Source organism: Psilocybe cubensis, chromosome 5 (assembly GCF_017499595.1).
Source record: "Psilocybe cubensis strain MGC-MH-2018 chromosome 5, whole genome shotgun sequence".
Lineage (NCBI taxonomy): Eukaryota > Fungi > Basidiomycota > Agaricomycetes > Agaricales > Agrocybaceae > Psilocybe > Psilocybe cubensis.
In genome coordinates, this window is record NC_063003.1 from 2,855,422 (window position 1) to 2,874,995 (window position 19,574).

The following is a 19,574-nucleotide window of genomic DNA, read 5'->3' on the forward strand; positions in this document are numbered from 1 at the left end:
ATTAGCATGGATGGACCCATGTACTCACCACTAATGTGGTATCGCTGTGGTCAGACCAGAGGCCAAATTCCAAATTTTGCTTTGCAGTTTCACCCCTTCATAAAGTAAAGACAGTGGTACAGCGTAGGCAAAGTCAGGTAATAATGATATCTTGCACATCTACAAACCAGTAGAGAAAGGGTCAGTTCAAAGCAACAGCCTCCATCGAATATGAGTCTTCCGTCCACACAGACTTGGCGAAGTTGTCACAGGCTTCACGCAGTCGATCTCGCAGCTCCTGAGAACCCTCAGACCCGGTCAGGCGTGATTCATCCGGCGTCAATGAATAGGAGCTGAATCGGTGGTGAGAGATGACCACTATTGGCGGTGGAGGATACATATGTGTGGGCTCCTTTATAGGCGACGGCGAAGGTTCGTTGTATGGAAATCTCCCCGCGGTGGAATGTGAGCTGAACGACCCGGGTTTTGTCGTTGTAGGGGAAGAAGCGTTGGTGATATTGCCCAGCGGTGATGGGGTGAGCACACGAGACGTTTTCGACGGTTTGGGAGGTAGTGGAAGTGGCTTTCCCATGTGTGCCGACGACTCCCCGCTCGAATTCGGCGACACCTGACTAGGAGGGAAGGTGTATGCGGGCGGTCTATAATGATCTCTATACCGCTTTACCTCGTGTATTGGCGATATTGATTTGTTCCCGGTTTGCGAATCGGGGATGTATCCAAAACGCTTTACAGATCGCGGTGATTGCTCGACGATGCTAACATCGGGGGAGGAGTTAGAGGACGTTGACCCTCGATTTCTGACCTGCAAGGAACGGCGGTTCTTGGATGACGGGTTCTGCACCCGACGCGGAATACTGATGCGGTGGCTCTCTGCACCATAATACATGTCTATGTCGAACACATCTGGGTAAGGGAGTGTGTCTTTCTCTGCATCTGTGAGAACCGGATTGTAGGGAGAGCTAATGATATTTATTTGAGGCGAGCCACTGTGTTCACTTTCCTCTATCAGAGTGTCCAGACGCCGCTTTGCAGGGGTGCTCGTAATATATGACGCAACTCTGGCCACCAAACGTTCCGTGACAGAGATATCACTGGTCCATGAAGGTTCGTCGCACACGGTATCAGAGGCAACTGAGAGCACATGGGAAGGCCCAAATCCAATGGTCTTTACAGAATCAGGAATGTTAAGAGACCGTCGGGGGCCGCGAATAGGCGCCGAGTTCCGAGGAGAGTTGAATAAACTGTCCTCCTCCAAGTCAATATTTAGCTCTGCGCTCTCCGCGATTTTCGACGGCTTAGTAGGTTTCTCCCGTGCTACCGCCTTCATAGGAATATCTTCATTGCCCGTTGAGTACACGAGCGGTGATACACGGGGAGCCGGCGTAGGTGTGTCGGAGAAGTCATGATGCAGGCTCATAGTCGGCGTGCATGGTGTTACGATAACAGCAGGGACAGGACCAGACGGAGGTCGCGGAGGGCGACGAGGAGGCTTTTGCGTATAGGTCCAGTCCTGGATCATAAACGTGGGAGGAACAAACCGACTGTATCTCTCTCTTTTCTTTCCCTTATCTGGCTTTGGCATCGGCTGCCGGTTCGTCGACCGTCGAAGACTTGGATGTCGCAGAAACTGCTGCTTCGATTCCTGCCAAGCAGCTACTGATCTATGAGCGATAACATGACTAGATTACGACCAAGCGTTGCACACCTAGCGGATCAGTATCAACAGCACGTTCATTGGGTCTCTTCTGCCTATTTTGCAACCTGGGTCCCGCAGGGCTTTTGGTGGCCAGAGGTAAGATAGTGGGCTGCGTTGTTGTAATCTCCGCTCCACGCAGGCACGCAAGGAATACAATCCACAGCCGCCCAAGCACCGCAAGAACCCCAGAAACCATAAATACCGAGAAGAAAGAGAACTTAGACAGAAACGCAGTCTTGAAGAGCGGACATTTCAAAATCGACAGTGTTTTAAAAACGATGCGGCTGACTTGAGAACTAGCCAGAGGTTGTCAGACCAGCAGATATCTGGTGGCTGCCAGTTGAAACCAAAGTGTCTCCAGATTGAACAGCAATAAGGAAACCATCGTGGAGAGGTGAAAAAAGCCAGAGTCCGCTGTCAGATCGCAGAGGGTCTACATCCTCCCGACGCCGCGTAAATCGCTGAGAACGAAAAAAACTTTAATACCATTTGGCATAAAAGCATCATGTCGACTGGTATATTCCAAGGAACATAAACGGACTGCCAAAAAGAAACGAGGGCACGAGAACAACTCAGAAGCGAATTGTGCGAACTTGGAGCATTGCCACCGACACGGTGATGCTGAATTTTTATTGTTTATCTCCCTTGTTCTGGGAAACTCTGCTGGTGGGAACATCCTGGAATATCGTCCACCTGGTGGTCGATCGAGTGGCTGGCAGGGGACCCAGGCCAAGAGCCTGAATTGAGATTTTTTATATATGGGACCATCGGATCAAAATCAACGTTTATATAGGTCTGTTGTTTGCCGCATGTCGTGGGGCTTCCTTCCTTCGACTACCCACCATCTTGTGGCTTTCGACGACATCGTGCAGCATAAACGAACGCGCGGGCGCGACATTGCACAAGATCGAGTATGGAGGAGACGCGATTTCGTAGGAAGCCCTGGAATCGAACAAAATCGGTGCGCCTCTGATTTTACGTCTAAAATATAACTTTGCAACTGATGGATAAACCTCGATATCACGTATAGCGGTTGTCAAAACACACCTCTCAGCCAGAACTGCAATTATCACACCGAGATCGACCCCACTTTCAATGCCAGGATTGTGGCTTTGTAAACACCCTCCTTCCCTTGTGTCTTTGGTGTCCATGGAACCCCAAGGGGCCAGAACACGTTGTTAAACCAACCAACCAGCTGAGGAGACGCGCCAGTGCACCCGCGACAGCATTCATTTGGATAGACGCCCAGAACCTCGCAGGGTATCAACAGATGTTGTTGGTTACGCGGACCAAAGACAACACGGATTCGCCTCTTCAGGAGAACGAAGATCTGGGTCGGTTGTTGAATTTCAAGCATCGCCTTGGCTTCGCTAGCCATGATGATATCACCAAGCTGGGGAATATGGAATCGTCGCGTAGCTCTGGTACTATAGCATCCACCGAAGCCGTTGCTACAGCAACTCGCAAGGTAAAGTTGTTATAACATAAGGCTCTCTGTATTCCATTGACAGTCTCCTTTCTTCCTAATAGCCTTCCGTGGTATTTGCTTTGGCTCAAACTACCCAGCAGGGCGAAGCTGAGCTGCCTCCTGCGACGCGTACACGAAGTTTGACATCGCCCTCTCTTCCCAGTGAAGAGCAGCCGACGGTTCCAAGCGTTGACCGCTCCCTTATGACATCCAAGAAACGCTCTCGAACGCTCAGACTCAAAGGGTCTCACCAGCCTCTCACCATCGACATCCATGGAGCAAACTTGGGCCCATCCTCAGTCTCTGTCGACGCAAATAAAGTCCCGAACAACATTGACACCAAGCCATCGCCTGAATTGACTGAGCAACAGCAACGCACTTTACGCCGAAGGAAACATCTTAATGTCTTGCAAACCTCTCTTCCCGTTTCGAATGCTGCGGAACCTATTCCAATTTCTCTTAATCTACACACCACAGATGACGCTCGTCACTCGAGGGGCCTTTCCCCACCTCGGTCCATTGCAACTGATAGCAGCGACCCCACGACCCCACCCCAGACCCCAATATTGACAATAACGCCCCCGACTAGTGCCCCCGCCGGACCAGCCTCTAATAGCCCGGGGTCGAGCCCTGTTCGTCTCGGTCACCCCAGTAGACCATATTACTCCGCAATCCGCAAAAATGGTATTACTTCTCGTCCACTTTCTTCCAGCGGCCCTTCTACAACCGGGTCCTCTAGACCGCAGTCATACACGCCACCCTCCACCACATCAGCTCTGAGCAGTACCACGGCTTCCCGCCACCTCTCCATGTCAGCCATGTTTGTCAGTCCCCTGTCCTCATCGCCCCCAGGTGTGCCTTCCGCTTTTTCTGTCATGGATGACGTAGATAACGACGACGACGAACCCATGCCGATCCTGCCGCCTACGCCAGCCCCTGTGCGAACAAGGTTTTCTTTGTCATCTGAGAAGAGGCGGTTCTCCCACGCACCCATCTTGAACTTGCAGACGAATGCACCTAAGCACACATATTCACAATCCTTATCCCAGGCAAGGTCGAAAGGCCCAAGGGGCAGCATTGGTTTTTCGATGAGCGGGGAAACAGAACTACGGATGGCGTTGGCTGCCGAAGCTGCCATGTCCGGAACGTCTTCTGGCAGCGGATTTAGGTTCAGAGAATCGGCTGTGCCTCCAGTGGTTACCCAGGAGGACGTTGTCAACGCCAATGGAGTATCGCATCCTCGACGAAACAGTTTCATGGGCCGGGTGAGGAAACTACGACAGGGACTGAAAGAAATGCTCCTCTCATGACTTCTACGACTTTATTCAACGACCACCACGGCATGGGCGCTTTATCCCTTCACCGATTTTTGGCATTTCACATCTTGTACTAACAGTCATAATTTCTTCCATCATTCTACTCATCTTCAACAACCTTACACGCTTCTATTGATGTCCTTTATGCTTTCGCGTTTTCATTGTATTCTCATTTTTTTACTGGAACACATATATCTACCCAAGTCCCAAAGTCATATCATCATCATGGTATGCCAATGGCTGGACCCGTTGTTGCTTTGTATTCTGTAGTGTTCACACTTTCACTCTTCTTTTTGATGTCACCTTAGTGACAAACAACGTAGGCTTCTATAATGTCGCGTTCATACATACAAAATTTACAACTCTCCTGTGATATTATTAAACCACAACCATTCGGAAACAGTTCACTGCATTTGCTGTAATCTGTATCTATGTCAGTGCAATTTTTTGAGTCCTTAGGGGTATTTACTGTCGTTGTGTACAGTGAAGGCCTATTCAATTGTGCATACCACCGGATATCCAATCTATGTTCAGCCGGTAAAGGTTCTAGATTGAACCTCATTCTGGAGCTCAGTCGTTACTAGTACTACTACTAGTAGATATGTAGGTTAGGTTCGAGTTCAAGTTCGAATTGATAAACAGTGCGTTCTGGTCTTGCTAAGAGTAGAAGTAGTACCTTGACTGAGTTAAGATCGTTCAGAGAGCCTTGACATACTCGAGTTGTGGATGATGAGGTGGAACTCGAAAAGACGCTTCGCCGCGATTACTGGCCGTGGGAAATTCTGCATCTGTTTCTGTGTCTTGTTCTACTGACATAGATTACAGTTAAAGCCTGCCCATAGCAGGTAAAAGTCGTATGTAATTGCGTGCCGCCACTCAAATCCAAAATTACAATTGTGTAGACCGAGGTCTGTGACACAGAAGGATGAGCGATGTATAAAATTGGTGTTGCACAATCCCTGATAGCGTGACAGGCAGGGATAATCACGCGTCACGCAAGGTTTTGTCACAAAACCTGATACATGCCTATATTTCTTCATTCTAGACAGTTACCTTCTTATAATTCAGAACTAATGAAGTCCAACACACATATAACACACATTTGAGTCTTAAAAGTAAGGCTTGAATGCAAATAGTACATGAAATAAGCGATTTATCAAAAATCACATGATGATAACAAAGAGAACTTGCATGCTGCAGATCTGAGAAATATGGTTTGGAATTTGAGATGAGAATAGACATGTTGACTTTAAAAAACCGAGCATTTATCATCTTGAATCATGAAAATCGGTGCAGAATTCATGTAGATATGCTCTCTCGTCTAAACATGGTCAATGCTGAATGACACGGCCAAAAATAGACGCGGCTGAGAGTGGCTCCCGCTCCCAGCCATCCAAAGGCCAAAAATTGTTAAAGGTGTAAAATGGTCATTTCTTCACCAAATCTCATGATTTTAACTGCGATGGAATGCTGTTTTAAAGGGCATTTTAGTTCAACGATATATAATGTAATCAATAACATCTATGATATATATAATGGTAGTAATATTGATCCATAACCAGTATTTGGCTATCAACTCATTACAGCCTCAAAACTGCAAGTAGTTTTGCAGACATAAAGTAATCTAATTTCTATATGCCACAACTCTATCAGAGCAGATTTTTTATATTGTGCCTCTAAGTATGTTAAAGTGCCTATTTTACATGTATATCTCAGAAACCAGGAAGAATTTCAAAATTCGGCTCTGATAGGTCGATTCCAAATTCAATTCTAATGAACAAAACTCTACAGATCATACCTATATGTGTATTTCTTGAGGAGATAATGCATAAATATCTTTGAGGTCTAAATTTGGCAGGCAAAACACCTTGATTAAGCATTTAAAACACATTGACAACTTTTTACAGCTAATTAATACCATAGGTACAGAGATAAACTATCTTCTGCCTCTATTGACATAAAAAATGGCGAAACCTTGATTTGTGCAAAGCACAAACTCAATGTCTCAAGAAATTGCCTGGTCACAGGTGTGACCTCGCCTGTCACTTGGTGTCACACTAACCGGGGATTGGACATCCCCAATAAAATAACTGTGTTCCAGGTCTCCCTAGGTTATCCACGCCGAACCCTTTCATTAGAGCTGGAAACGGGTTCAACTTTGACGATGGTCTCCACCCGACTATTGTCATTTGAAATTAGAGCATTGCCGATCTCACCATGAACTCGTTTGCTTCTATGGCTAACGCAAAGGCCATCCAAGGAGTTGATGGCTGAGCTCGAGGGAGTGGCTGGAGGAGTAACTGTATTGATCTTTCAAAATTTTGCATTATCGCTGACCGTAAACAGTGGCAGAGTCTGGCCTTGTTTGCCGGAAGTTGTGTGTAAATTGAAGGTCCGATTAGTCGGCGCCTCAAAGTACCGATACTCTATCACGTGTCAAATAATGAACTTCATGCCACGCCGGACAAAAATGCTGACCAATTAGCCTGGGTGTTGTCCTGACCAGTGACGTGACTAGTACCGTGACCAATTTCATAGTGTCACACATATGTTGTCACGCTAATTCATCATTAGCACTGCCGGCGACGACTACTGTAAGTTAAACAAACAGCCATTATTTTACATGTTTTATGTATGTTCAGCTGTAAGTTCGACATACATCATGACTTACACTCAAATAATTTCCATAAAAGGCGATTATTTGAGTGTAAGTAGACTGTATGTTGAACTTACAGCTGAACTTACATAAAACATGTAAAACAATGGCTGTTTGTTCAACTTACAGCAGTCATCGCCCGCAGTGTAGCAGGCTCAACAGTAAATAACATATTACTTGATTGTTTAACATTTCTTCTTACTCCGCACTGAATTAAAACGCAAGACAATCAAATAATTTGCCATTTACTGTCGAGCCTGCTAATGATGAATTAGCGTGACAACATATGTGTGACACTATGAAATTGGTCACGGTACTAGTCACGTCACTGGTCAGGACAACACCCAGGCTAACTGGTCAGCATTTTTGTCCGGCGTGTGCACTGCTGGTAGTCTCGACTCCAGACAATCCGGATATACCAGGTTTCACACGGTGTAAAATACGTCAAAAACCAACAGGAAACATAATTACCGATACATATTTTGTATTTTTCTCGTATATAGAGTTCGGGGTTACCCAATCCCGAAGCCTATATTCCAATAAAATACGTCAAAAAAATGTAGGAAACATAAACACTGGGTCTTATTTTCTTTGAAAATATGTATGAGCGCCAGCGGTGGATCAAATCCAGGACCACCGGCCAGCAAGCCCAAGTTTCGTATATATGAACAAGACAGGCGAGATATCATTCTAAATTACTCTTATCGCCACCACTTACTGAAGTAACTATGCTTTGTTATTTTGGCAGACAATTTGAACCCTATGAGCATCGAATCAATTTTGCCAGATCTTCAAACCAACGTTGAGTCGAAGCACTCTCGTATAAGTAGTATCAGCTGAAAAGATTGCTTAAAACATCTGTTTCCCAAGAGAATTAGTGATACATTAAAGCTAAAGATACATTATGGGGGTATAATACACTGTCCAATGATATAAAATTGTGAAATCACCACATATTGCTACGCTTGACTCTCCTATGCATCCTATTCCTGTTCATCCTCCTCCTCAAACGAATGTTAGCAGTGACATGGCTCTCGCCCATATTGGGCTTTCCGACATACGACTCTCCATCAGCACCAAATGGCGCAACCTGTGGGACGGTGATGTTGATGGTCGGCAATGGGACGTTGGCGGCGACATGAGCAAGATTGGGTAGAGCAGCGTTCGGCGCGGGGTCAGGAATGTGGGTATAGGAGTCGACAAAGATGTCCTCCTGGGCACCGTCGATGAAGTTGTATAGGTCGTTGTAGACCGGGGGCGAGTACGTGCCCTCGAACATATTGTTGCGCTCGTTGTTGAACCAGTAGAAGGGCTGCTTCGCACCGTAGGTGCAGTTGGCAGGGACGTCCTGCAGCTTCTTGTTGGGCAGATCTATTCCGCAGCGACGGGGCAATTTAGACTGCGCCACTGGTGCGTTGGAAGTAGAGCCAGTGACGTTGCACCTGAATCCATTCATGTAATCTAAAATATTCACATCTCAGTGGAAAGGAACTCTAGGGGGATAAAATATCACGCACTCTCTTCGCCGCCACTCAAAGGCTGATTTGGAAAATTAAAGTCAGACTATGATCATACAGACAAATACGAGAGACCTACAGAGTGTATCCAGAAGAAGGCACAGATACAACCACCTTCGGGGCAGGGAGGCATGCGAGCCGGTACCTGGAAATCTGTGTGTCTCGTCCAAACGCAAGTGTGATTCACGCTAAACACGGTAAAGTCCTCCGGTTGCACAGCTCTTGCGTCGTTCTTGTATGCGATAGCCAGGGCGCACCCCTCGAGATCGTCAAATCCATTGGTATGGTAAGCGGTGGTTGGGGAGTGGGGGCATGGGTCGTCCATGTTATTGGGATCCCGGATATCTCCTCCTTCAGAAGAGGCGAAGAAATCAGTGGCGCCTTTGTTGCACGCAATTTGTGCCGTCGCGGGTTTGCCAGCGGGGAGCTCGAAAATGTCTCCTGGGTTCGGGGGATAGTCAAGATGGTTGTGGAACCACCACTCTGTAAAATTCATGTTCTTGATAGGCGTAACGGGCCTATTATCGTAAGGAAAAGTCTTGTCCGTCACGTTGAAGCCGAACATGCTAGGATGCCAAAAGGCTGTTGGAAGTTTAGCAATCAACGACATCGTCCTGGACAAGAAACCATGCTCACCAGAGTGTCCAGACACACGGGGAAGGACTGCAGTAAGCGCAAGAAATGCAATAGCCAACATCTCAAATAATGATGTCTAGTTTGGAATGTCAATAGGTGGTCTTCGTGAGAAGATTTGAAGTCGTGAAATAGTAGTAAATGTCCAAATTGAAAAAAGTACGTGCTAAGAAAAGAAAAATCAGTCTAAATCCACCTGTGGATATACAGCGTAAGTGTTCTGAACGCCCATCCTAGAGGCGTTTAGGATTATATATGAGGAGGCAACAATAAACAATCAGAACAATGAACCCGGATTCGAATTTCAGGGGCATGCAAGGCATTGTGTTACATAAGCACAATAAAAAAAATCTAAGCGGAGGCTATTTATAGTCATGGGCCGTTGCCATACATCACTCCAGTGTTGTTTTCCGTTCATAGGAGTGGGTGTCCCAAACGGGAAAAGACCAAAAAATGGAGAGAAAAAGAGAGAGACTTGTGATGCTTTATTTTTGCTAAAATTGTGAAGAGAAATGACTTGAAAGTACTTTACAATATGTATGGATTGTCACAAACATAAATTTTGTAAAATACCGTGTGAAACAAGAGAGAAATGGCCCATGTAAACATGTACCTTTTACTTTGTCTGTACTCTAACTTGCTCTGATATTTTTTACCTGGGTATTATTTACTTTATATATGATCCAGAATATCACTCAAAGAGTCTCAAAAAATCAAACCAGGATGACCGTCGAGCATGAATTGAATATGGAAGTGCGCAAATGTGGCTGTGTTGCGGCACCTCGGCTGGCAGATAACATTGGGGGTGGCAGATAAGATCCATACGTATTCTACTGATTTGACAGCACTTACTCAAATTTTAAAAGCACTTCTGTGTATATACACTCTTAACATACTTGAATACATTTTTCATTGCAATCCATCCGAGGTTTTATAGTGAAAAGTGTGAAAAGAGTAAGGTCGGATTCTGCCGGGCAGATAACATGGCAGATAACATACACTCCTATGATCGGTAAACCTAGGCCTTCGTTCTCGATTTCACCCCTCACAAATATACTAGAAATATGCTCCTCCCGATATTCTATGGCCATCGCTAGCGCGGCTGGAAGTCGGGTGATTGACAATGATCTGACGCATATTCCGGCGTACTCGCCCATGCTTCCTAGAGAGTGCACATGCGTGTGCCAAGGAAAAGTAGCTCATCCGACGAATATAAAACCAGAGCTTCAGTCGATGTTCGATTTTCAAACTTACCGTATTCAAATTCTCAAACTATTCTTCACGAAGCTTTAACGAAACCTACCATGATTTTCGGAGGCGGCCTCAGCCTCGTCTATACTGCGATGCTCGCAGCACTCGCCTACGCATCTCCGGCCATGGACAGTGCTGACTTGCAAACTCGACAAGCAGTCGATAACATTGTCTACGTGACAAATGCTCAGGCGTTCTGGTAACTACATTAACCACATACAAGAAACTCTTTTTGCTCATTGTCAACATTTCCAGCATGATTGTTCCACGGTAAGATCGAGTGCTGGTTCAATAACTGTAGGATACAGAGCTTAGAGTTTCAAACGTTCAAAAGAAACCCACACACAAATATTGGCGACAGTGAAGTTCCCGGAGGAATGAAAACATACTGCTCCCCAGCAGGCCGTTACTCCCCCGATCAAGGCCAACTTCCTCCAGATTTCTGGAGCAACGTAGAATTCAAGACGGGAACTAGCTCAAGAGGAGCACGATTTGCTCAACGTGCGTTAACGTTCACTTGGGGCAATTCAACACCTAACAACCCGCAGTGACTGGCTGCATACGCCCTGAGAAGCTCAGTCGACTCAATCCCAACGATCCTGGAGGCCAATACGACTCGAGCGGTGGTGCCGGTGGGCTCGGAAACCCACAAGGCAGCAAATGCTTAGGGCAAGTGTCCCCGTCTTTCAATCTCGCATATGCTCCTCACTTACGTTCTCTGCTCCTTTAGGTATAATCACTATGTCGAACTCATCGAGCCAGCTGACCGCCGCGCATGTATCAAATGCTGCGATAACTTTGATGATTGCCCGCTACACCTGGGTTTGTTGATCTTCTTGAGACGTCTTGCTTTGTATACTGATAAAACATTGCTAGATACTGCTGGCTGCCCACGTGTAATTCCTGGAAACTACTTTGACTGCAATTAAGGTCTCCTATGATTTGTGACGGACATTTTTGCCTTTTGAATGTTACGTTTTACGTTGTGAAAGAAAGACAGTATTCTCGTACAATAGTAGTAGCAGGTATTGAGTTGGACAATTTGGACATCAGTGTACATTATGACAGTCATCGATTAAATAGCTTGACACAATTGCACCTTGAACTGACAACACCGGTTATCAAGCAAACGATTTCTAACAATCCCCGAGCAGGTGGAGAAGTGGAGACAAGGAGAATATTCTCAGGAAGCTAGAATCAGGATCATAGAAGCCGGATGTATTTTTTGTCAACAAAATCCCTTCAAGAAAGTCAAGCAAAGCAGTAGCACAACAGACAAGTCAATGAACCCAGTTTGAGAAATTACGACAAGCACTCAGTCCAAAAGGAACAAACAATCATCTTCCTAGAACAGATCCACTTTCTTCAACCAGTTTCTTCTTCGCAGCCACCAGAACATTGTCTCTGTCTTTCAGAACAAGATTATGTTTGTTGACAGTTTCGTGCAAGCAGCCATATAACCTGAGCTTGACGCTAAAGGGGATAAAGTGGTTATATTTATACGAGAAGAGACGGCATACCTGACATGCTCCTTGACCTACCCCTGAAGATTAGTTGAAGCATAGGGTACGATGTGTGGTTGACTCACGTAGTCCAAGATTTTATAATACTTCGAGGCGACTTCTGGCGGCCGAAGGCATCAGAAAAAAAGACAGGGAATTAATGATTGACGAGGTAAAAAAGACAAACCGTTTGCGCCTGCTACCCATTCTTCCATAGTACAATTGGTCCATTTGTTTACCAAATCATCGTAAACTTTCATATGCTGCGTTAGGTATAAATCTGGGTCCTGACCAAGGAGCTTAGTGAATGGCTTCATCTCCTCTGGTTGATGATCTTCGAGATGGGATGAATGAAAAGCATGCGTGTTAGGTTGAGGGGGTGAGCCAGAGAAGTGGCGAGACTGCGAAGCAGAGTAAGCAACACGTTGGGAGATGGGACTCCTGTGAGCCTCCATATCAAGGTTGCGACGTTCCCCTGAGCGAGAAAGACCAGAACTGGGTCGCTTAGTACGAGGAGAGGCATTCGCAACACTTCTCTACGAAAATTATTCAGTGACGTTTTCGGTGAGAAAAGATGCAAGGAGACATTTTCATTAGTGTTACGTTCGTTCTGCAGGGGCCTGAAGCGTTTCAGAGGGTTTTCGTATGCGTACTCTCCGTCATCGATGTCCGCTTCATCTCGACTACGTTTTCGATCATTTACCGCCCTGATTCTACCATCCGAATTAATTTCGTGACCAGTCAAAGAGATAGTGACATTGTTGGTGCGATCATCGATGGGTATCCGCCTCGGTCCAGCTTGATGGGATCCTGGAATAAATTTTATATCAGAAAAAGACATCGAACCATCGTCCACGAGTTCACGATCCAGCATAGAGGAAGTTTCGGCTTTCATGGAAGCATCATTGGCGGTAGAGCCATCTGAAGCAGATATATGCGCGTCGTTATCGACAGATTTAGTACTATTGTTGCCATTGTCGACAAAAGTAGGGACTTTGAATGCATTAGAAGAGGAGCTGCGAAATAGCAGAGACGAGGGGTAGTTGACTTGTGGCGTAGGAGCCACTAACGGTACACGAGCCCTTGAGAAGTTTGAATTCAAATTTTGATATGCCTTTGAATACGGATCCGCCGTTCCAGGTCGTAAATGTGCGTTCTTCGGCGCTGAATCCATGGTATTGGAAGGATGAGACCTTTTTTTCGTGAGGCCGCTAAGACCATTTGTACCAGACCGTTGGCGAGAGAATATATCGTCGCTGTTACCGTTCAACATTCCACCAGATCCAAGAAACGATTCCTTTTTCGTTGGCTCTGCAGCTGCCTGCGAAGATGCATGCAGCGGATTTTCTGGGTCGGGGGTGAAGTGAGTACCCGATCCAGGGAGGAATTGTTGCCGTGCGCTCATTTTGGGTCTTCTGTGTGGTGATTTAAAGTTGAAAACAAGGCGAAGGAATGAGTCTAACCTCTGAGTGTGAGTACCAGCTTTAGGCTCGTACTCTGCCACGGCATGTTTCTATCTCCGCTCGGCATATCCTTTTCGCACTCCGATCAATGTTTGACCCGACAACTTGTGCAAATCCGGTCCCTGCCTTATTCAGAAAAAAAAAGGACTTAGAGGCCTGGCCCGCGAGGCTAGGTTTACTTGGAACGAAGCATACTTCATGTATGATATGTAACCACTATACAGAAATCTTGTTAACACAATGGAATACTGTCTTGGAACACGTGTCAGCGTGAATTTTTTATATTTCAACCTTTTCGCAAGGCATTTTATGAAATGGGGTTTCGCGATGGTGAGCAACAGCTCTAGAGCAATCACGCAAGAACGTTGTTAAAAACCGTCCAAAAACCAACATATATGTTCTGGCGTTATAGGGTCTGATTGTCTATGGCTCATTATTTAACACATGGTGATGGAGTAGGAGATAATACAGGAAATTAAAGCACTACGAGGTTTACAGTAAAGAATGAATCTGCGATGCGGTAGGAGTCCAAGATAAAAATAATGGTGGGGGGTACTAAAGTATTGTGATCCGTTCTAATGCTTACTGAGTCCTTGAAGGAGGACGAATTCATAGTAATCTCCTCTCTGGGCTATCAATTCATCGTGTGTTCCGGATTCGCTTACACGACCTTCCTTGATGAAGTAACTGGAGCAACATAAATTAGCGCACTTTCTGTAAACGTTGGAGGCGGACGTACATCTTATCAGCGTTCTGGATTGTGGATAGTCGGTGAGCAATGGCGATGGTTGTTCGCCCTTTAGCTGCCTGATCCAAAGCAGCTTGAACGACTTTCTCAGAAGTCGAATCAAGCGCAGATGTCGCCTATTGGGACGTCAGTAAAACGCAAAAATTCAATGGCAACATGCTTACTTCGTCCAGCAACAGAACTTTTGGATTTCGCAAAAGAGCACGAGCAATGGCAATCCGTTCTAGTAGGCAAAGTTCATGAGCTGGATAGCAAAATCTATGTGATAAAACATACGCTTTTGACCGCCAGATAGCTGTGAACCTTTCCCTCCAACCTCGGTATCAAATCCTCTGTGGTGAGTAATTCAGTCAGTGTCTGCCTCCCTATGATCATGATATACGCACTGAGGGAGGCTCTGAATGAAATCAAGAATGTTGGCATCGCGACACGCATTTTCCAACTCCTCCTGTGTAACTTCGGACTGTGGTTTAATAGCTCCAAGAAGGATGTTAAACCTAATGGTGCCAGAGTACAGAGTCGGCTCTTGGGAAACCAGCGCCAAATGTTTGCGATAGTCTTGAACATTCAACTCAGATATTTTTTGGCCGTCCAGCTATAAAGACACATGAGCCCCTCGACGGGAAGAAAGCAAAAAATGATGTACGTAGACTTCTCCAGCCAGGGGATCGTAAAATCTTTCCATCAGTTGAATGCTAAAGGCACATCAGCACATACTCTATTGTCTCCATGCGAAGCAAACTCACGTAGTACTTTTCCCCGAACCACTGGCACCAACTAGAGCAATGTATGTTCCTGGTTTGACGTCGAGTGAGAGCCCACGTAGAACACGAACACCGGGGCGTGTGGGATATCGGAAGTGAACGTCTTCGAAACGGATATGGCCCTCGATAGCTTTGCTGTCGACGTGAGTGCCGCTATCAGACTCGGCGTCGATATCTGGAACAGTGTCAAGGAGCTTTAGGATGTCTAAGCCAGCGCTTCTCGCTGAAGACACGTCGGGGACAAAGGAGAACAGATTGCCCGACTGGATGGCACTGAAAGTCGTGCTCTATTGTTGATTACATCAGTGTTCTCAGAATTGGTATCAGATTAACGCCAACATACCATCAGACCAACAAAGAAATGGAACAGGCTGACTTCCAACGTCGAAACAAGTCGTGAACCATACCAGAAGACAAGGGCAATCACGAAGAAGCTGAGTGCCTGTGTGAACCCATACAGCGCACTACTCCAAATTGCCGACCTGTTTGATTTGCGCATGGGCTCCTCCAGACTTTCGCTGTATATCCGTAGACAGTCATCCTCCCTTGTCAACGACGCAACTGTCCTAATAGCTCCAGCGGCCTCACAGGCCAATTGAGCGGAATCTTCATGGGCCCTCTTGTTCACCTGATCTTTCAATACGACAACTCGCTGATAACCTGGTAAATATCACTGAGCGCGACAGCTGGCAAGGTACACATACCAGACGAATATATCCAACCGTGACGAGAGCCGGAGTACACGCTGTGCCAATGTAAACAACTTGCTGATGGCGATGATCATTATCAGGAGGGAGGGACGTACCAATTCCAACGAGGCCGATTTTCCAAACAAAGATAAGCCCCAGCAAAGATCCTGTGATTAGCGTCGAAAATGTCTGCACAAATGCGCCTAATGTAACTCCCGCGAGACCCTCGACTTTCTGTGGATTTTCACTTAGTTGTCCCACCAAGCTACCGGTCTGCATTGATGTGAGTGTCGTGTACATGACTCGAAAACGCTATACATACGCTATTTTCGTCCTTGTCAAAGAAAGCAACTTTTTCAGAATATCAGTATCTATTCTCCGGAAAGCAGAGATTTTCAAAAGCACTTACTATCCTGCCTCAGGATGGCTTTGAAACTGAGATTGCGGAGGCGAGCCGTCAAGCTGGCTGCAGCAGAACCGAAGTAGAGATTCTGGGCGGTGATTGACATGCACGACAGGATGGCGATAATGAACAGCCTAGGTGTTGAAACGTCAGATATGCAACCTAGTCAAAGAACATGTCAGAAAGTCTAACCAAAGCGCAGTTCTATCTCCTTCGTGCCTTCTGGCGGCATTATCGGTCAATGAGAATGCATCGATACCCTTCGCAAAAACAAGTCCGAACGCCGGGTTGACCATTCCAGTCACTATAGCACAGTTAATTAGGTATCCGAAAGGCGGAAAACATAGATATGGTTCTCACTGATAGCAGCGATTGCACCCAGGCAATAGTTGAACCATTGGTCTTGGCCAAGTATTGCCATGCGTCGGAATATGAACATCAGTCCGCGACCATCGTCCTCGTCATCTTCCTTTGCCACCATCTTCCTTTGTCCAAGAATATCGCTCGCCAAAGAATGGTTGGTATTTTTACGAGCCAGGGGAATCTCTTTGTGCATGGCTTTTTCTGATTTATCATCGTCCTGCTCCGAGTCTGCCTTTTCTTCACCTTCACGGAGCTTCTGGGCCTCTACGAGGCGCATGTAGGCGCCTCCCTTCTGGAGTAGCTCTTCGTGATTTCCTGATTCCAAAACAAGGCCATCTCCCATGACGAAGATTGTGTCCGCATCTTTGACGGTCGAAAGTCGATGCGCAATGGTGATAGTCGTTCGGCCTATATCAAATTACATTAGTGACCAGTCAAAAATACTAAGCAAACCGTCCAACGTACCTGCAGAAGCTTTATCCAAAGCGTCCTGTACAACCCCTTCAGATTGCGTGTCTAAGGCACTGGTCGCTTCATCCAACAACAACACCCTGGGATCAGAGACAATGGCTCGGGCGATAGCGACACGCTGTTTCTGACCACCAGACAGAAGCAATCCACGTTCACCCACAAATGTGTCGTAACCGAGAGGAAGCTGCGAGATAAATCCATCAGCGTTGGCCTTGATACACGCTTCCTTGATGAGAACGTCTTTCTCCTCGTCGGAAGCATGCTCGAATTTGGTGCCGATTAGCCCGTGCGCAACGTTTTCTTTCACGGTAGTGCCAAACAGAGTGGGTTCCTGGGACACCAGTCCAATTTGTGAGCGAAGCCATTTGACGTTGAGGGTTTTGAGGTCATTGCCATCGAGTTTGACAGATCCACTTGTAGGATCGTAGAATCGTTCAACCAAGGAGACAATGGTAGACTTCCCCGAGCCAGAGGCACCGACCAGAGCGGAAGTCTTTCCAGCTCTGAATGTGATGGAAAGTCCTTTGGCGACCTCAATGGTCGGGCGTGAAGGGTAACTGAATCGAACATCTTCAAGAGTGATTTCACCTTCCACTCGCTCGGGTTTTAGTCCACCGGGATTTGCCGAATCGATACTGGGAATTCTGTCGATGGTTTCAAACAGTTTCGCTGCGGCACCTCGTCCATTATTAACCGCTAGATCAATGCATGAGCATGGTTAAAAGTGAATGTCCATAAATCAATCGAAACTTACCCTGCAACTCTGGGGAGAGTAATGCAAGAGAAATCGAGCCGATTAAAATAGACATGAACACATTAATTGCAGCTCCTCCAGTGACTAGTTGTCAGAAGGAAAGAAATCGCGATTGAGTAAAGCAACACTTGGACTGAATCAAAAATATACTGACTGTGACCCTGGTTGACCAGTGTAGTTCCGAAACTGAATGCTTTTGTTGTCGTCAGCAACGGTCTCTATGAGCAAAACAACACTCGAACAGCGTACCCAGTCCATATGCAGCATAAAGAATAAAGAAGAATGCACCGAGACTACCTCCATTTGCAACAGAAGCTTTCATGTCAACCTTTAGCGCTTTCTGTATGTCCACGCTATATAGAGCTGCCAGGATGTTTTGAGTTCCAAAGGCCTGTGCAGTTCTAACAGTGGATATGACTTCTTCCGCGAAGCTCCCTCCTTGTGCAACGTGCTTCAGCGAATTTCTATAGATTTAGGCACTTAAAAACGATAAAAATGGAATTTGAAGACATTGAAGGGACTTACTGCTTGTACCTCACAGCGAAAACGGTTAACACTGTTCCCGCCACTGCAATGCATGGTAAAATGGAGCTCACAGCGAGAGCTAAACGCCATGATTTTGCGAAGGCCAACGCAAAGCCAGCCACAAAGGCTCCGGCAAAATTAGCTACTAGGGCAACCTTCTCAGATATGCCTTGTTGCACTAGGTCTAAGAGGATCGTTTTATGTTAAGAACGAGAGGATATAAGAGACATAGATACTGACGGGTATCTGTTTGAATCCGAGTGGCGACCTCTCCCGGCCCTACATGATCAAAAAACGCGATATCCTGACGCAATACTGCTTTAAGGTACAATTCTCGAATTCGCCTGGCGTTGGCTTCTCCTGTGTATATCCATATGTGCATAAAAATGTGGGTGCACACAAACATGCCAACGCCTGTGGAATATACTCAGACTATGATCTCATCAACGGGGACGATTCAACGTACCAATGTACACCAAATAGCTTGCATTTTTGGCAGCAGCCTGACGAAAGTGAGCGGCGACTTCAGGTATCCTTTCCGCCGCCCCAGGAACGTGGTTATTTGCTTGGTTAACTACCTGCGTAAAGCTCACAAAATCCTCCGTTAATCTTCCGAAAAGCAAGGTCATCAATGGCTAATTACAGACTTCAGTTGTGAACATATATCAGTGAGTTTCATCAAACTGCTCACCTGGGCGGCACCAGCAGCAACGGCTGCTACAATCCCAATACAATTGAGGAAAATTTCGAGCTTGGTTGAATATCTAGGAATTGAGCTGCTAGTGAGTTGTATTCTCGATTAAAAGAATGCTTGAGCGTCATACCGGAAAAGTTGAAAGAATGATATAGGGGGCGCCTCTGGCTTCTTCTCGTCATCGCCAACTGTATTCACTGAGGATTTGTCTTTCTCCAGTACGGCATCACTATTGACTGCTTTGTGACCAAACAATCCTCTCCTTTTTGTTACCAGCTTCACATCAGGCTCGATAGCCTTCTCGTCTTCATGGCTAGTGTCCGACTTTGCCATCCTGGATGTCAAAAATGCAAAGTGGCTGGATTAGACCAACGATATAGCGTCTCTGAGAGGATTGAAGGGGATCGGGATTGACAGGGCCACATATCCCTGCTTTTTACGATCCTATATGTATCTTCACAGCCCTTGGCAATAGACATAAGGGACAAGTCAACAACGGCCCGACGACTTGCGTAATACACGGGCCACAACTCTAATTTTGAAGTCCGACATGCCTTGCCTTCGCTCACGAATGTTGGCGGCTTGGGAAGTATTGCGACATTATAACATTCAAGGTGATATACTGATCATATGTTCTACTTGAACGAGCAAGATATCTCCC

General features: G+C 46.2%; 6 protein-coding genes across 6 annotated transcripts; 2 read left to right on the forward strand and 4 right to left on the reverse strand.

Moving 5' to 3' along the window:
• Window positions 1–181: 181 nt before the first annotated feature.
• On the reverse strand, window positions 182–1,892 carry JR316_0006356 (uncharacterized protein; the record flags this gene model as incomplete). The annotated part of the gene is made up of 2 exons (XM_047892102.1): window positions 182–1,653; window positions 1,706–1,892. The coding sequence occupies 2 exons, from the start codon at window positions 1,890–1,892 to the stop codon at window positions 182–184; spliced, it is 1,659 nt and encodes a 552-aa protein (XP_047749451.1).
• Window positions 1,893–2,966: 1,074 nt separating this feature from the next.
• On the forward strand, window positions 2,967–3,753 carry JR316_0006357 (uncharacterized protein; the record flags this gene model as incomplete). The annotated part of the gene is made up of 3 exons (XM_047892103.1): window positions 2,967–3,164; window positions 3,227–3,568; window positions 3,700–3,753. The coding sequence occupies 3 exons, from the start codon at window positions 2,967–2,969 to the stop codon at window positions 3,751–3,753; spliced, it is 594 nt and encodes a 197-aa protein (XP_047749452.1).
• A 72-nt stretch (window positions 3,754–3,825) lies between these two features.
• JR316_0006358 (uncharacterized protein) lies at window positions 3,826–4,422 on the reverse strand (the record flags this gene model as incomplete). The annotated part of the gene is made up of 2 exons (XM_047892104.1): window positions 3,826–4,100; window positions 4,155–4,422. The coding sequence occupies 2 exons, from the start codon at window positions 4,420–4,422 to the stop codon at window positions 3,826–3,828; spliced, it is 543 nt and encodes a 180-aa protein (XP_047749453.1).
• A 3,660-nt stretch (window positions 4,423–8,082) lies between these two features.
• On the reverse strand, window positions 8,083–9,350 carry JR316_0006359 (uncharacterized protein; the record flags this gene model as incomplete). The annotated part of the gene is made up of 3 exons (XM_047892105.1): window positions 8,083–8,597; window positions 8,654–8,675; window positions 8,733–9,350. The coding sequence occupies 3 exons, from the start codon at window positions 9,348–9,350 to the stop codon at window positions 8,083–8,085; spliced, it is 1,155 nt and encodes a 384-aa protein (XP_047749454.1).
• Window positions 9,351–10,590: 1,240 nt separating this feature from the next.
• Window positions 10,591–11,466, forward strand: JR316_0006360 (uncharacterized protein; the record flags this gene model as incomplete). Its single annotated transcript, XM_047892106.1, has 6 exons — window positions 10,591–10,736; window positions 10,793–10,807; window positions 10,872–11,038; window positions 11,086–11,212; window positions 11,268–11,359; window positions 11,414–11,466. The coding sequence occupies 6 exons, from the start codon at window positions 10,591–10,593 to the stop codon at window positions 11,464–11,466; spliced, it is 600 nt and encodes a 199-aa protein (XP_047749455.1).
• A 408-nt stretch (window positions 11,467–11,874) lies between these two features.
• Window positions 11,875–19,246, reverse strand: JR316_0006361 (ABC multidrug transporter atrD; the record flags this gene model as incomplete). The annotated part of the gene is made up of 28 exons (XM_047892107.1): window positions 11,875–12,003; window positions 12,058–12,074; window positions 12,122–12,160; window positions 12,227–12,575; window positions 12,626–13,497; window positions 14,089–14,189; window positions 14,242–14,366; window positions 14,415–14,473; window positions 14,527–14,582; window positions 14,637–14,845; window positions 14,897–14,945; window positions 14,997–15,301; window positions 15,358–15,666; window positions 15,719–15,759; window positions 15,820–15,976; window positions 16,026–16,054; window positions 16,113–16,240; window positions 16,299–16,410; window positions 16,467–16,877; window positions 16,935–17,636; window positions 17,695–17,778; window positions 17,849–17,887; window positions 17,944–18,158; window positions 18,220–18,403; window positions 18,460–18,633; window positions 18,686–18,854; window positions 18,911–18,983; window positions 19,044–19,246. 28 exons carry the CDS (start codon window positions 19,244–19,246, stop codon window positions 11,875–11,877), a joined length of 5,340 nt encoding a protein of 1,779 aa, XP_047749456.1.
• Between the last annotated feature and the right edge of the window lie 328 nt (window positions 19,247–19,574).